The 17,049-nt window shown below is 50.8% G+C and overlaps 3 protein-coding genes and 1 pseudogene across 4 annotated transcripts; 2 read left to right on the top strand and 2 right to left on the bottom strand.

Moving 5' to 3' along the window:
- Positions 1-141: 141 nt before the first annotated feature.
- GLOTRDRAFT_119689 (COMPASS complex protein) lies at positions 142-2,435 on the top strand (the record flags this gene model as incomplete). Its single annotated transcript, XM_007864416.1, has 11 exons — positions 142-160; positions 212-404; positions 455-607; positions 679-810; positions 885-984; positions 1,054-1,133; positions 1,201-1,376; positions 1,447-1,553; positions 1,615-1,773; positions 1,834-2,235; positions 2,349-2,435. The coding sequence occupies 10 exons, from the start codon at positions 142-144 to the stop codon at positions 2,044-2,046; spliced, it is 1,332 nt and encodes a 443-aa protein (XP_007862607.1). The 3' UTR covers positions 2,047-2,235; positions 2,349-2,435.
- Positions 2,436-11,960: 9,525 nt separating this feature from the next.
- On the top strand, positions 11,961-13,992 carry GLOTRDRAFT_55906 (cyclin-domain-containing protein). Its single transcript, XM_007863725.1, has 2 exons — positions 11,961-12,907; positions 12,970-13,992. Exons 1-2 carry the CDS (start codon positions 12,002-12,004, stop codon positions 13,525-13,527), a joined length of 1,464 nt encoding a protein of 487 aa, XP_007861916.1. The 5' UTR covers positions 11,961-12,001; the 3' UTR covers positions 13,528-13,992.
- A 176-nt stretch (positions 13,993-14,168) lies between these two features.
- Positions 14,169-16,815, bottom strand: GLOTRDRAFT_119687 (uncharacterized protein; the record flags this gene model as incomplete). Its single annotated transcript, XM_007864415.1, has 11 exons — positions 16,722-16,815; positions 16,541-16,664; positions 16,432-16,477; positions 16,311-16,382; positions 16,211-16,255; positions 16,056-16,155; positions 15,873-15,992; positions 15,044-15,814; positions 14,502-14,903; positions 14,363-14,437; positions 14,169-14,303 (listed from the first exon to the last, which is right to left on the bottom strand). Exons 4-11 carry the CDS (start codon positions 16,316-16,318, stop codon positions 14,169-14,171), a joined length of 1,656 nt encoding a protein of 551 aa, XP_007862606.1. The 5' UTR covers positions 16,319-16,382; positions 16,432-16,477; positions 16,541-16,664; positions 16,722-16,815.
- Positions 16,816-16,941: 126 nt separating this feature from the next.
- GLOTRDRAFT_t29 lies at positions 16,942-17,015 on the bottom strand (annotated as a pseudogene). Its single transcript has one exon. The product of its transcript is annotated as a tRNA-OTHER (tRNA).
- Positions 17,016-17,049: the final 34 nt, after the last annotated feature.

Raw genomic sequence — 17,049 nt, 5'->3', positions numbered from 1 at the left:
CCACAGCATCCCGTACTGCCTCTGCCTGCCCTTGCGTGCTCTGTCTGTTCTATGCTACGTCTATAGGCTACACGGAAGGAAAGGAATCATCTCCAGAACATATCCCTCTGCTAGCTTTTAGCAAAGGCGGTCTGGATCACTATGAACGATTCACTATCCAGTGAGCTCCCTTCTTATATTGCAACAAGCCACAATTGACCACACTTCTCAGACCCCTTTAGCATCACCTACCCCACCGCCGTCCAGACTTCCCTCCACTCCGGAGCCCTCTTCGCGCGCTTCGACCCCTCAGGCCGCTTCGTCGCTGCGGGGCGCAACGACGGCACCGCCGTCGTCTGGGACCTCGACACGCGCGCCGCCGTGCGCTGGCTCGAGGGCCACGTCAAGGGCGTCACCAGTGTAGAGTGCGTATCCCCCCCTGCCTCGGCGCCCCGTGCGTTCATGCGCCGCGCAGCTGGTCAAGACACTCCCGCTTCGTGCTGACCGCTTCCAAGGACTGGAACCTCGTCGTGTGGGACCTCGCGTCGGAGACCGACCCACCAAGGCGGCACGCGACGGTCAGGTTCGACGCGCCGATTGCCTCGGCGTGGTTCCACCCGCGGAATAGGTGCGTGAACTGAGCTGTGGTCATGGCTGACGCGGTTCTCATGCGTGTGTTATTCATACGTCACGCTACAGCCAGATCATGCTCGTCCTTCTGGCATCGGGCGACGCCTACGTCGTGGATCTGCGCAAGTCCCAAAGGAGCAGGGTCGAGCTGTGCGAGCCGCAGGAGGACGAGGACGAAGAGGCCCAGATGCACCGCCCGCGGTGCGTACCGCCCACCTGACCTTGCAAAAAGTTCTCTCATCCTAGCTACCCAACTTACCCCGCCCGTCCCGCAGGTCCGCGATTACCGTCGCGCGCTTCGACCCCTCCGGGAAGCACATCTTCGCGGGGACCTCGACCGGGTCCGTCCTCGTGTTCAACACGCGCACGAAGACCGTGCGTGCTCCTTCTCTTCCCATCGCTTCCCGGTGCTGACATCACAGGCACACGTTCGTCGTTCGCTAGATGGTCGGCCGACACAAGATCGCCGATAAGATTTCCGCGGTGGGCAGCATCCGCGGCATCGAGTTCGCCAAGTCCGGGCGGTGGGTGCCTCCATTCACTTTTGCACGCCTGCGAATCCGGGATCGCTGATGCACGGCGCCGCCGCAGGCGGATGGTCACCAACTCGACCGACCGCACGCTCCGCCAGTTCAGCGTGCCGACGTACTCCGACCAGTGGTGCCTGGAGTGTGAGATCGAGCCCATCCACCGCTTCAACGACCCCATCACGAAGACGGCATGGCACGCGATGTCGTTCAGCCCCGACGGGGAGTGGCTCGCGGGAGGTATGTGGTAGCTCGAACGGTGCAGCGCTCGTCGGTGGATTCAGTTAATGTTAGTGTCACGTTATTATAGGTGCAGCGGATCCCGCGGCGCATAAAATATACATATGGGATATCGCGAATGATGGCCAGTTCGCGAATACGCTGGATGGCGGGCGGGAGCCCCTGGTGTATGTGCACGTATGTTCTGTCGTCTCTCACATATTCCCGCTGCTGTACTAACCAACTGGAGTATTACCAGTGGCATCCCAGTAAACCTGCGATAGCCTCCACCACGAATCTCGGGAACATCCTCATCTGGCACATCCCCGTGCAAGAAAGATGGGGAGCATTCGCCGGTGGCTTCGAGGAGATAGACGTGAACGTGGAGTACGAGGAACGGGAAGACGAGTTTGACATTGTAAGCCTCCCATCTTTCCTTTGCCTCGGACGGCCTCGATAAAGTTATGTGGTACCACAGGAGGATGAAGAAGAAATGGCAAAGAGAAAGATGAAGGAGGAGGAGCAGGAGGTGGACATTGCTGGGGTAGATGGTGGCGGTGCGCAGCCTAATGGTGTCCGGATAAATGGGGAACATGACGAAGATATCCTATGGGCTGACGAGGAGCCTGATGAGGACATGGAGGGGTGGAAGATGAAGATATTGATTGAGGATGACCAGGATGGCATATAGTTTTGCTGGTGACTCTATTTTGGGCAGTTTGGGATGTGATCCTTGATCTCTGCCTGTTTTGGCCCTGTGCTATGCTGATACTATATTTATATGGTGGCAGGAGGATCTTGGAGGTTGCAGACCAAGCGCAGATCACTCACAAGGTGTGGTGCAGCTAGTTCACATTTGCAATCCCCTCCAAGTGTAATGGTTAGTGTGTCACTGCCTGATCCTTGACTGTCTTTCTCTTCTCCCTCCGACTTTTACCCTGCTGCTCCCTGGATGAAAGGATATTGATTCATTCAGCTTCTCTGATCTTGTAGTGCATCTATGCCTGTTAGCAGTACTGGGTGTAACTTGGGGGAAATACAGCATACGCAGCAGGCTCGAAGGTCTGTGCCTGGTACCCCATTGGAAGACCAGCATAACAGCCAAGCTAAGAGAAACAACAAAGGAGGAAAGACATGAATTAATAGAGGAATGGGTGAACCACATTCATGAGCACCAGGTGCAAGTAAGAAGACAAATACAACATAGCTAACATCCGAAGAGCTGGGAACACAGTACCAGTGGAAGAGGAAGCAATACAAGAGAGGGAGAGGTACACTGGAGAGTCCCTTGGGACTAAACCAATACTGGGAGATAGCACTTCTGCAGTAGAGTGGCTCAACCAGAGGTCAAAATCCAGAGAAATACAGCACAGCTAGGGAAGTCATAGAGTGCTACAGAGCACATACAAGGCAGCAGGACATGATGTAGGACTCTGCACAACTAATGTACTGCTATGGACTTCCTAAGAGGACTAGAGACCAAGCAGAGACTCCTAGATATGACCACCTGCCATTAGGTAGTAGAAGAGGCTCTGGTTTCTCTAGAAGCGAACAGATGCATACTGGTGTGGTTGGAAGATAGTATGAAGGACAGGACCAAGATGGGGCTCCCAGACTGTTGCACTGGTCTGAGTAGCTAGGGAGCAATGACAAACAGTCTATAGCGCAGTGGAGAGCTGTTCTGATATCTGGGGAAGGCAATGCAAAAGGGCTACTGCCCATGGACCCTCGAGCAACCTCAGCTTATATATACTACCAAAGAAACAGATATAGCTCACCTTAGTTCTACAGGCCTCAAGATTGTTTTGGTTACAGGTTTCCATCCATGGACTATCTCTGGTGTCTTACTCCCCTTGTCGGAAATTCAAAACCCGCCTTGCAATGGGCATCCATTCCCATGGTGGTGCAATGCCATTGCAATCGGCTTGCCATGTGAGCTGCCCATCGCAATCGCGGCTCACTGCACACCACTTGATTTGCATCCCACGGGTCATCCATAAATATAGAATATTGCTGCAGAACACCCTAGAAAGGTGTTTCTTGGGCTAGCCCATGGATTGTATTGTTTGGACATCTCCTGAAGTAGAAGCACCATGCTATATATATAATTGCATAGTATGTAGATCCAGTGCACATGGTGTAGTGGTTGAGTTGTCCATCTTTGTTTTTCTTATGTAATATAGATCTTCAAAGGTCATGAGTTCAATTCCTTCCATGCCCACCTCATAAATTTATTTTTTGCTATTCTTGGCCCTGTGGATAACCTCAGTTGCAATGCCATTGCAAATTGGTTGCAGACACTCGTACTTTATTGCAACCGGCACACTGCATAGGAACCCTGGGAACCCTTGCAAGGCGGTCCATAGGACTTCATGGATTTCCAACACTCTACCCTTAGAACTTAACTCCCCTCCAGTACTCCTAGACTGCTGCCACCCATACCACACCATCCATGCTGCACAAGACTATGACCCACAACACCAGGGAGATGGGTCTCTTCTTGTGAACAGGTCACTTTCTTCATCCAGAATGGTTCAACTCTGACTTCAGAACTGACTATGTAACCTCAAGGCCACCTCACCATTTCAGATGATGTGCAGCAGCCAGAATGATCAATTTGGCAATCCATGCAATCAAAGCATGTTGCAACCTGGTCAGTGGTGTCATCAGTCTGGTGATTAATAAAGCTGCACTAACTGTTCCAACCATTCCAATCATTTAACTGACCACATGTATGACCATCTGAGCATGACCATAGGAGGGTTCACAGGTGGAGAAAGCATTAACACCAGATGATTGAGTCCATGAGCAGCAGTGAGTGGTCCCCATTTGAGCACCTCAGGATGATCATAAAGCTCAAAAACAGAATAAAAGCTGCCTGCCAAGATAATGGTCCAGGGAGCCTGGTAGCAACAGCCTACCAGCCCTCATGCCTAATGTTGGATCACACTAGATGAAAAGATGGGAGATTGATGGGTCAGGCCTATTGGCAAAGCTAGGGTCAGAAACAAATTCACTAAGTTTGATGCTTTCCAACTTTGATGGTTGCTGAGGTTCTGATACTGGAGCTCTGAGATTGTTGAGAACAAAACTTGTGTTGACACTACATGATACTGTGTTTTATATGCAACCAAGCAATCACACAACGTGTCAGACAAGAATACAAAGATTAACTTCCAAACTCCACACATACATCATATGCCTGCTCACTGGTACAGACAAAGTCCATGCACCTTAATCCACCATCTCGCTTCCATATGGTCTCCTGCAGTCTCCATGTGTCCTACATTTCTTCCAGAGGTCTTCAAAGTGTATCTTTGAGTCTGAGCCACCAATTGAATAATCTGCAGATGTAGTGGTCATGTGTGCATTAGCTCTGGCTGCACCAACATTGCTATTGCAACTGCCAGACCCATAGCGATGGATTGGTCACATCTACTTGAGTTGCACCATAATGGACCTAATTGGAGGCAGGCAAGAATGATGGCATGCTGGTGATGAGCACTGGCAGTGAATGAAGGGGAAAACCACCAACAAACAACCACACAGCAGGCTTGAAGGCCTGCACATCATTGGACACCCCAAGCAAAAGGGTGACCTAGACCCAAGGAAAAGGGAAATGGATGGGATGAATGGGGGGACTCCAGTAAGGGGACCAGTGACGAGAGTAAGATAAGGGGAGAGGAAGAGGAAGTAATACAATAGACAAGGAGAGATGCACCCAAGAGCCCTTGGGGGTAAACCCAACAAATGCTGGGGAGTAGGATACCCACAGTCATGTAGGTAACCCAAGAGCAGTCTGCAGGAGTAGATGACATTGGTAGAGGCCTAGTAAAACCCTAGAGTATGAAGGCAAGCTGGTGGAAGTTGATTGAAAGGGTTTAGCACTCAGGGTGGCTGCCTAAGAGGATATACTGGAAGTTGATGGAGCAGTAGTAAAACACTGAGACTCATTGGGGGGACTCTCTATACATTGGGAAAGACAAGACAATGTGAATGCGCACACTGCAGAACTCTAGAGAAATCAGATACTGCTGGAAGCTGAACTGTGGCTGAGGCTGATGAGACTCTTGCTGAGACTAAGACTGAGGCTGGAGACTGTTGCTAATGGCGAGGAGACACTTTGAACAATGAGGGACAGTCGATACTTTGGCTCTAAGCTAGGGGAAAATGAATTCTGGGGAAAATGAATTCTGGGGTAATCTAAGGAAGTACAAGTTTATATCTCGAGAATGGTGCATCATACAATTCTGCAAACCATTGCAAACAATTCAAATGCATGGAAACAGTAGGGAACCAAAGAGGGGGTGAATTGAACCAATAGGAGATGAGCTATGAATATAGGGAGGTCAGGTGGAGGGAGAAGCAAAGGCTCAAGTACAGTTCATGGAGTGGGAAGAAAGTAGGAAGTGGCAGAGGGATAGAGCAAGATGAAAGGGGAGATACCAAGAGATGGGAGAAGCCAGGGAGAAAGCAGAGCCAGTGTCCCCAGCTCTCATCAAGTCTCATATGAGGATCCCTTCCTAAATAGGCATATGTCAGGGAATGACCTACACCTCATCAGAGCAAAAAGGGAGAGGGACTAGAGACTGGATGGCAAATCCTAGAGTCAACAACTAGTAGACAAAGCTCCAATCCCTCCAGAAGCGAGTGGATGAGTTGTAGTGTGGCTGGTGGGTAGTATAGGAAGTGGGTGAGCTCCCAGGCTTGATGGAGTGGTCCAACTGTTAGGGATCGAAGGAGTATAGTCTGTGGAGTAGAGGGAATGTGGTCTTCAACCTGGTGAAGGCAAGGGGAAGATGGCAACTCCCATCCATGGGTGACAAATGAGTGAGACTGGTCCATGGATGAGTTGAGTAGCAAACAGACCGGACAGCTGGAGTAACAAATGTAGATAGCTTGCAGTGGGGATAGAGGTTGATGGATAATAAGGGGTACAAGCTTGTGATATGGACAGTAGAAACAAGGGGGTGCTGAGAGCTGTTTCCACGAACAGAACTTAGTGGTGTGTATCATCACATGAACCCGCTTGGAGGGTCTAAATACCAAACAAGGCTCCTGGGGGCAACTGTACACCCACCACTCACTACGTTGCTGGGTCACATGCATATGCATTTTCTGTTTGCTGTCAGCCTCTTTCTCACTGGTTCAAAGTTTGTTTGACCACCTGCTTGATTGACAAAACATTCTTTTATTCAGAGTCCACTCTATTGTATGATGAAGATGCCTGCGTGTGGGCTGCCCCACCAAAGATTGTGCAACCACTTGAGACACACTGCACACCCAAAGGCCTTGAGGTTGACATGTCCCTGTGCATATGGGGCAGAAGTTCATTGTTGTGTCCAATTTGTCACTCTCTGCCAGAGATGCTGATGAGGATTCCATGTCAGATTGGAGAGCTATTGGAGAGTTGAGGACCATTGCACGTTGTCACCACCACCTTGAAAGTTTTACCTAAGGGTCACCCATCATAGCTCATCACAAAGAACATGGACTTGTTGGAGTCAGGACTGGAGGAGATGCAAGGCCTGGTTCCAGGGAGTGCTTGGAGATGCAGAGTGCACTCAAGGTGCTCGCTCACTGCACTCAGGGGAGTGTGTTTGATTTCGCATTTTGGGGCTTGCAAGCTTGCACCATGTTGTGCATCTTGCACCAGCGGGTGCCACTTGGGAAGTTACATAATAGACACATTGTCGCTCACTGCAGTTATAGTATCTGTGGAGATGTTTCAATGCCAGGGTGGTAAGAGGCTGAGGCAGTTTGGACACACATTGCCCAGCTTCCACATGCAGGAGAGAGATGATAACTGCATTGGATGAGTACAGCATCATAACATGTGCTGGTCAGGGGGGGCCACTGCAGGTGGGCCTGACTGATAAGGTGAAAAGAAAATCTTATATATTTGTTGTATCTACTCAATGTACAGTATGTTATTGCCCTTTGGGCAGCTGACCGCTCAGGCTTGGGGCAAGTGTGCTCATCTTCTGCTTGCTAGGATTATTTCAACACTGTGACGCTACATTTTTAAAACTGAAGCCCATGACCCAACCCACACCTTATCCAACCTGTCAAAATGGGTTGAGCATGGATACAGGTACAGTTATGCCTCAGACACCCAGGCATATACCTGTGCTATTCACTACATCAGTGGCACCAAATGTGACCTGTACCTATACCCACCTGCACCTGCACTAGGGAACTGCACGGGTACACCCATGGGTGTCCTGGTGTGTACCTGTACTGTATCACACCCATGTGCAAACCCATGTCTATGGGTTGGGTACAGGTACACTGATATTCACTAACACACAACAACCACAAAGACCAAGGGAAATAACCTATCGCACCCAGTGGTATGGGTGGAGGTGGTCTAAGATGACTGAAGGGTAATCATACAGTTTGAGGGAGAGGGGAGGAGTAAGATGACATGGTGGAGTCTGTAGGAAGACCTAGAATAATAAAATCTTGATGCCTAAAACAAACAATGCTCTGATGCTCCAGAGTATTTATCTCTGAAGATCGCTAAAAGACCAGACTGCAGGCACCGACACCTCTCATAGGATCATGCACGTGGGGTGGTACTGGACTAAAGATGCTCTGTTAATTTATTTCTTTAAACCAGCACTCACAGGAGTTAATGTTCGATGGCGGAGATATTTAATTCGATGAGTCAGACCTATTGGCAAAGCTAGGATTGATTATAATTCGCTAAGTTCGATGTGTTCGGACTTTCACGGGTCACCAAGACTGTAACTCTGATGCACTGAAATGGTGAAGATCAAACTTGTTTTTACTTTACTCTACATCATGGATTTTATACTCCAGAAATGACTCAGAAATTGCTCAGAGATAAATAACAAATAATTGCCGCAATTCCCTGACCGCTCAGCACTCCTCTGCTGCTATACCACATACCATATGATTTCCTTGTATCACCACAGGCTTGTCCTAACTGCCAGAGGTCGCTTGGATGCATCAGTACCTGCCCTAAACCTTTCCATCAAGCCATGCGACATGCGAGTCACATGCTAATTATCTCCGGCTGCTCGCTGACTGATGCTGGCCTCATGGCTGTGGATTTACATCCGCAAGCTCAGTAATTTGACTGAGATGAAGGAGGGGAAGTGCTGAAAGTTGGAAATGTGGATGATGCACAACGAGACAGAGGACCATGGACGCCAAAGTTAATTCTTCATGGAGTCGCATCCTGAGTCACTCCAGAGCATCCGACCTTGGAGCTAAAGCTTCGCAGGGGCCGCATTTGCATCGCGGATGGTAGGAAGTCCGGATTTAAATCAAGAAAACATCTTGAACCAATCCTAGCCTGAGAGCATGTGATTGTGACATCAAATAGACTCGGGGAGATGTGGGTAGGGACATGTGAGTGCAATGTCAAATGGACTCTGGAGGCGTGAGCGGGTCACAGGTACAGCCCAATGCAACCCGTACCCATACCCACAAGTACCCCTACCTGTGACCCACATGGGTTACCTGGACCTGTGCATTTCACTAACCTGCACAGATTACATGAACTCATGCAGTTCACTAATTCAGGGTCCTGCTGTAGTGCTATCCAACCTTGGGAATTGCAATGCCATCATGTTGGAATGGCCTGGTACTGGCCTGGGCCATGGTTCTAGACTTCACCTGTGTGGGAAATCTTGATATCTCAATAGAATTCATGAGAAGACAAGAAGAGTGTCACAAATATTTGTCAATAAGGCCAAACATTGCAGCCATATAAAAGTGAGCGCTGATCATCCATCAATTTTGTTTCTGGCCCCACCTTGCTCCTGTTTAGCTCCACAATCAAGTGTCTTTGTCTGCAACTTTCTTTATTGCCAACTATCCTCCAGAAAATACTTCATCAGCTTTGTTGAAATCAACAGTCCCAGTCATCCACTGTGATTTCTGGCCTTGGCTGATCTGCAACATATCTTGTCAACTATTCTTGCCAATCCTTGCATCATGCCACGTTCTGTTAGCCCTCAATACCCAGCCAGAGCCAGCTGGGTTTCATCATTGCTGGCAGACTCTTCGACTATGACTCCATCACTGGGCTTATATTCAGGTATGGTCCAATCACTGATATCGTCAAATTACCAAATTTCACCACTGATATGGGCTACTAGTAGCATCCTCCTCTGCTATCTCTGCTTCTGCCAGAAGTACAAGCATCAGTGACAATCCAACCTGTACTACTACAATTATATCTCCTACAACTCTAGAGACTGGCCCAGAAGGGAAGTGCGATCACAGCTCCCAAGATGATCTCCCGGGCTGGACAGTCCTGGAACCTCCAGTAAATTGCAAGGACTCTGATGACGAGGACAAACAATCCAAACATATTGTTCATTTGAAATCATCAAGGACACCAAATGCAAAGAGGTATGGAATGATTGCTCCGAACTCAGAGTCCAAAGCTCTGCTAGGCTAATCACTTTCCTAGCAGGAGGCCAAAACTAAAGTCGACCAATGCTTCTCCAAAGTCGGACAAGCCTCAAACATCTCCATCTGGCACAGGGGACTCAAGCCCCATCATCGCACAATCCAATATTCTCCTCAGCATACGCCAGCACAAGCTGATCTTTGACGGTGTTGAGATCACGACACCACCCGCAAGACCCTCAAGACGAGCTCTGCAATCTGACCAGTTACCCTCGACAAAGGAGGAATGGACAGCCTGGCCACGACGGTCCACGAGACTCGCTGGTATAGCTGATGAAGACTCCATCTCACGCAAACATAGACATCAAGTGGGTAGCGATGTCGAAGACGGAGGCGAAGCTTCTCCCGCTATTTGTCCGTCGCAGTCACCGCCAGCGGACAGGCATTCGTTGACGCCGTCGGTAGCCCGCCAAATATCAAACGGCCTTGAGCTCTCGGGCCCGGGAAGCTTAGTCGCAGCATTTAATGCTGCAGCGCTTCATAATAAACCACGCGAGCCGCCCAAGAAGCTCGTACCGGTGGTGGAGATAGTTCGCAGAGTCGCACCCCCGTCGCCGTCGAGGGCGCGCGAGCTACGGGCGAGGAAAGATCACCTGCAGCTGGCGGACCAGGCGCCCACCAGGGAGAAGAGGAAGTCGCATACGGTCGAGGCCTTAGACGAGGATTTGGACGCGGCGCTTGAGACGCAGGTCGCGCCTGTCCGGTTCAGGAAGTCTACGAGGGTCGCCGAGGCAGCGGATCGGGTCAATGTCATGAGGGCTGTCCGTGAAGCGCTCGACGGCAGTGGAGAAGACGAGGGCGAGGCGCTCCGAGAGGCTAAACGCCCGCGCATCGTCGCTGATCCGTCGAAGGCGGTCAGGTTCGTCGGGAAACTGGAGGAGTGCTTTGGGCCCGGGGTGCGCGCCCCTGGCGCTCTCGACGCGAAGCCGAAGAGAAGCATTTTGAGGAAGGTGAGCGCCGCCTGCTTTGTTTAGGGGCTTGTGCTGTGAAGGGCGATGAACGTTTGATCTGTCGACGAATGCTGGTTTCTTTGACGCCGAGCAATGCCAGTTTGATTTGACAGAATCGCACTCCTGATTGGATGGATTGGAAGCGGACGTTGACCGCCGATCATAGGTGCACAGTCAGGCAGCATCGACGCGCCCGAGCGAGACGCCGCTGCCTCATGCTCTGAACACTTCCTCTGGGGAAGCCAGAGCCCCAGACGAAGACACCCCGACTAGGCAAACCTGTCAAACTATTTCAGTATCAGGTTCACAGGGATGTGATACACCCACAGAGCTTGGACCCATCGAGACCACGCGATATGAAACGGGAGAAGAATGCTGCATCAATTCGAATGCTAACGATAGTATGTCGGGATCTTTCGGCCGGGGCTCAATCGCGGGACAGACGCCAGATGTTCAGGAATGGGTGAGGTCAATCCAGAGACTTGTCAAGGGTAAAACAGTCACTGGCCGCGACGTAAGTCCTCGGATAACATGGAATGGGTCATTCATTGACGCGCATAGGACCTAATACATTTGAGCAACGTTCTACATGACATCGAACGACAGAAAGAGAGTTTGAACCAAGCCGCGCTCGAGGCGAGTACCATGCTCTCTGTAGATAGAACATGCGCAGAAGCTGATTGGTTTGCGCTACATGCCTGCTTATGCATCCCGCGATGACGCTGCATCGGCGGAAACAGAGCACACGGCTATGGGCAAGTATAGCGCAGCTGGGAGAATTGCCGGAGGTTCCGTTTGATGACGAGTATGGTTTGCGGGGAAGGGCGGCGCGACTGGACGAGTACTGGCGCCACCATCATCAGCGACGGTAGCCCGCCGCGCAGGTTTCGCTACGATGTAATGGGGGTAATGCTAGGCGAGGCGGTTGCATTCCGAGGGCGGCTGGGGCGCGGTTGAGTCGGCATCGGAGGGATGATGGAGTGGCAGGAGGGGATTGTGGCGCCGAACCCGCGCATGTTCGCGTTCCGGTCACGCCGTCACGTTGACGGTCACAAGTGGATGCTTGCTTTTTTCGCTCAACAGGATACACTTTCGATTATATCTTCTCGCAAACGTCAAAGTCCCTTCTACACCTGCTATATTACCATACCATTCTCCTCGTCGTTCAAGCACCTTTGCTCGTCGTTGCTCTCGCTCTTGAACGCACTCTAAACGTTAACGTCCGTCGCTCTCCTCAAAGACAATATCATGCTCGCGCTGGCCCCTGCTCTGCAGCACAACCCGTCTGACAGTCACCATAGAGCGCCTTCTGTCCATTCTTCCGGATCCTCTTCTCGCCCGTCGAGACCGCTTCCCCGCAAGGCGGCCTCCTCTTCGACGTCGACGACGTACTCTTCCGCATCATCATCATCGACAACCCCTTCCGCGAGCAGGGCGTCCAGTGTGGCCTCGTCTCCGCCCCAGTCGCACCGAATTCGGCCGCCACTGCAAACTTCATCGTCCTCATCAGCGGCGTCGACGTCGCACAGCAGGACGGCATCCATACCCGTAGGAGGAGTGGGTCCACCGGCCAAGGCTCCTTCAGTGGAGCATTCATCGGCTAAGTCTGGCTCTTCCCCTGCCCCCAGTCAGTCAAAGACTCCCGAGACGAAAGCGGACTCGCCCGGATTTGACATCCACACATACCCCTCGACCGACCTCCTTAAGCTCCTGGCATCCCTCCTAACCCAGATCGCCGCTACCAATGACGCGCTGGGCACTTCCTCTCCCACCTCTCCTACGTTCCAGTCCCATTCTCGCTCGTCCTCCGTTTCCGATAATGCGCCACACTCGCCTGTATGGGATACCTTGACAACCGCTTCGAAAACCGCCCTTTCCGTACCGTCATCTTCCCTAGCCTTCCATGCTCGCAACATTCCCACCATCTCACTCGAAGCGTACCTCCTGCGTATACTGAAATATTGCCCAACGACAAACGAGGTGTTCCTGAGTCTGCTTGTCTACTTCGATCGGATGAGCAAGTTGACCCAGGAAGCCACCGGCAAGACGTTCGTGATCGATTCGTACAATATTCACCGGCTGGTAATCGCTGGTGTCACCGTAGCGAGCAAGTTTTTCAGTGATGTATTCTACACGAATTCGCGGTACGCGAAGGTACGTAACCTTGAATTGCCCCTAAACGCGCTGCACATCCTGAGTGGCCGCACGCTCTATAGGTCGGAGGCCTCCCGCAGGCGGAGTTGAACCAGCTCGAGCTGCAGTTCCTCTTACTGAACAACTTCAACCTGATGATCACGCCCGACGAGATGCAGCGCTACGCCGAGCAGCTCATCATCTTCTCCCAGTCGCCGTCGCAGCAGAACCGGAAGGACCCGTGCGAACCCACTCCGTTGCCGCTAACAGTGTCGGACACGAGGCCTGCAGCCCCGATGCAGGCCATGGGTGCAGTCGACACTTACGGCGATCATGTGGGTTCATGCAAGTCGCATGCCTCACCGGCTCCTCCGAGGGCCTCCGAAGGGAGCGAGGCAGACCATCCGTCCAAGACCCCGAACGTCCGCCCGCAGGTTCTCCATCGGGGTTCCTCGTCTGGCGCGTCCACGCACTCGCGCTACTCCTCCGTCGATTCAGCGTCAGAAGCTGGCGACACGGAGACGGAGTATGACGGAGAGACGGACGACGAGCCGACGATCCGGCCCAATGGCTCTGATACACAGAGTTTATACAGCGTTGGGAGCGTCGATGACCGGGATGACAGCATGGGAAGTCCCTGAGGTTGGGTTCCCATCTGCAAATACCAAATAGAATGCGGAACGAAGATTAGAATGGGAAAACGTGGTTGTGGGCGCTGTGTACGATGCGAGGATGGTGTGTATTACTGTGGAAGTTGGAGGCGTTAAAGGTAATTTATACCGGTCCATGGAGCCCTCGTGTTATTTCTCCAAACCATAAACCCATTTCCAATGTTTTCTCATGTTTGCGTTCAACGTTACATTATGATTGTTTACGACTTCTCGAGGCTGCGTGCTTTGGGCCAGATTTCCTCATTCTCCCCTGCAACGTCCCTGTTTCCATCTCTCCTGCACGATCCATATCCATTGACTTTCATGACCTGCCGCGCAACTAATCAAGAATGTCGTGTCTTGTGTGTATGTGTATACAGTATACTACTTAGTAGTTTGTCAATATTATACATAGTCTTTTTTTTCCGCTTCTTCGCCTGACGATGGATGCTGCGGTCCAACTGTACATCATCAGCATGTTCCACCTGTCAGGTTGGTCGAGTCATTACACATTTCGGTCACGGAGATGACAGTTCTGACAACAATTATCATGCAGTAGTCTATGGACAAATCTATTGCTAGGGTACATCACGAAACGGAGTGTCTCTGCCCCAGAGTTCGAAGACTTCAAGCTACGCTGTTTGCTGCGATTGTGCAAGCCCAAGTAGCTCCGTTGCTCGTGCACGTAAGCCGTGTTCATCATCGAAGGGTATATCATTTTTTGGCAGCTGGCTTATGTCGGTGATGGCTTGTCGTAAGCCCGAACTCTAATAACGAAGGTGCGTTAGCCCTCTACTACAGGTCCACGGACGTCGCCTTTGCTAACCTGTAGGATTTCAGGATCAAGAGATGCCAGTGCATGCTTGACTTCTTCTAGAATGTTGCTGATGAACTGCATATCCTGCCGCCGCTTCAGTGTCAGCAGCTAACACTAAGAGAAAGAACTACTGATCCATAGGACTTACCTCCCGCTCAAGTCTGATTTTACCTTTGGCCAGTTTCAGGAGAGCCTTGACCCAATCGTCGATAATAGCAAGGTCCAACTTGTAACTGGAAGGCTTGTCGACTTCGCCAACCAGTGGAACGTAGGTTGAAGATGCTGCACTGGCTGCCCTAGGTTCTTCTGCGAGGATAGCTGGCTCTGATGTGAGCAATGGAACTGCTGATCGGGCCTCGGTCTCGTCATTCCCAAGAGGATTCTCCAGTACAAGCGAGAACGCCTCCTCGTCCTGGTCGAAATAATCTGCGGTGCTCTCCGTCACAGCGCCGCTCTCGGGCTCGCTCGCAGCAGCACCATCCTCCTGCAAGGCAAATGCTGCGCCGGTGGCGGGTGAACCATACCTCGAGCGAAGGGTATAGTTCCTAGCCTATAGTGACGCGCAAGTGAGTCAGTACACCATATGCTGATTTATACTACCCCAAAAAAGCCCATCGAGTGCAATATGCATCACTGCGATGCCGCCGCCTAGATGTCGTTGTTCAACTGGCAAAGCACAAATAAACTTACCTTGCCGGGTTTTCTCTTGGACGAGCCTCTGTCAAGGCTTCCGAAGCCGAACATGCTCTCTAGTCTCTCCGCGAACATCACGGTCCGAGATTGATGCGGAACTATACGAGGACGTTCTTGAGCGTTTATCAGGACGCCCTGTCTCGGTACCAGTCTGTTGCTCTCCGTCGAGAAGTCGTGCTCGGTCTGCGAATCGTCATTGCGAGGATGCTTCTGCAAGTCTGGCCCCGTGACCAGCTGCAAAAGGTCTGGATGCCTGGAGTCAACCTTGGACCAGAGTGCGGCACGATTTGAGCTTAATGATACGGGCGCGACTTCTGTCTCCAGTGCGGAATCAAACTCTTCCGGGCTAATAATGGCATTCGCCGGAACGTTTGAAAGCTGTGCGTCGATCTCTTTCTGCTTTGCGATCACATCAGCCTTCCGTCGGAGAAGCCTGTGCGGTTTGAGGACTTGAGCCTTCCGTTTCTGCGGAATCACAGGTGCAACAGCACGAGAAATAGTTCCTGCAGGTGGCTCGTGATGCTTGTTGTTGGCGAAAGTAAGGGAGAGAGCGGCTGCTAGACTGAACGGGCTGTGGTTTATTGCAGTATTTGAAGTCATTGTAGGGGCTGATTGCTCTGGTACCTTCGGATCTAGAGCCCGAGAGGGAAGGTGTGGCTTGTCCCCTACAGAATTGTGGGCTGGCAGAGGTGCATGAAGCGATTTTGATGAGACATCAGGTAGAGTACGAGAAGCCTGAGGTGCCGTTGTAAGCTTACCACCTGAATGCTATAAGGTAATTTATGATGCTCAGGCTCTCCTATTGTATTTTCATGATTTTACTCACCAGTGACTCAGATTTTGGGACCAAGGTGGTATCTTTGGACAGAGGGGGGCTTGTGATTAATACTCCAGCAAATAACTTATGTTTTGAGTCTTCCTTCTGTTGTGACAAAGGGGAATCCATCTTTCATTATATGTGAGCAAGACTGTTTTAAATAGACATAAATCAGCCAAAATAAAGGCATACCTCAGGAGAATTCTCAAGCCGCAATGGTTCCAATGGTGACTTTGTGATTCTTGGTACAACAGCAGATTCAATGATATTGCTGTTCTCCTTTGACGGTGATCTAATTCCAGGTTAAAAGATATTGAAAGGTGAGATGATGTAACTCAGAGATATACCTTTCCTCTGAACTCTTAGAAGCACTGAATCTTCTGGCCAGCTGACTATATGCACATATTAAAGTCATGCTTCTGTTACATGCTGTAGCAGTCAACCTACTGTTCCATCTCAAGCTCAGAGATCAAATTTGATGCTTTTATTCCTCTGGGGGACAGGAGGGACACAGGGAAACTATATCATAAAGTCAAAACCATCTTTTAGTAATCCACTGAGAACATACTGCAGATATCAGATAGGGCCTGTACTGCTTAGGGTAGTTGTGAACTCTGGTGCAGAGTCGAATTTCACATTAGCTTGTTGTAAACACAAAAACCAAGATAGTGACCTACCAGAGATTTGCTAGGACTGTCAGATCACTCAATCAGAGCAGCCAGACAACTATGAATGACTTGACTTGAGGGCTAGCGAAATGTGGCACATGGACCAGAGATATGACACCTTCTGATGCAGCAACTTGAAGAAAAGTGCCAATGAGTACCGGTGCAGCGCGAAGAAGAAGCACGACTGAACTATAAGTCTAACCACACAACCACGCGAAGCACGTTATGTTGGGGGTATACGTAACCGCCGAGGCTGCAGTGGGACCGACGGACGTGAAATGTTGTGGCAAGCCGATCAACACGAACGTGTTTGACATTGGAGGTCCATATTTACCTGTATTGACACCTGTGTACACTTATTTGGCTGGGCTGTTTGGTCTTTGTTTCCTTACAGCCGTATATGGGCATTCCCTCTGGAAAAAGGAGTTGAACCTTTGACTGACCCTCATGAGAGGTATGTTTTATCCATCTAAACTATTCAGCGTCCGGCATCTCTGAAGAGCAAATGTTGCAACAAC

This window comes from Gloeophyllum trabeum, assembly GCF_000344685.1.
Source record: "Gloeophyllum trabeum ATCC 11539 unplaced genomic scaffold GLOTRscaffold_00002, whole genome shotgun sequence".
Classification (NCBI taxonomy): domain Eukaryota; kingdom Fungi; phylum Basidiomycota; class Agaricomycetes; order Gloeophyllales; family Gloeophyllaceae; genus Gloeophyllum; species Gloeophyllum trabeum.
This window is presented reverse-complemented; position numbering and strand designations above follow the sequence as displayed.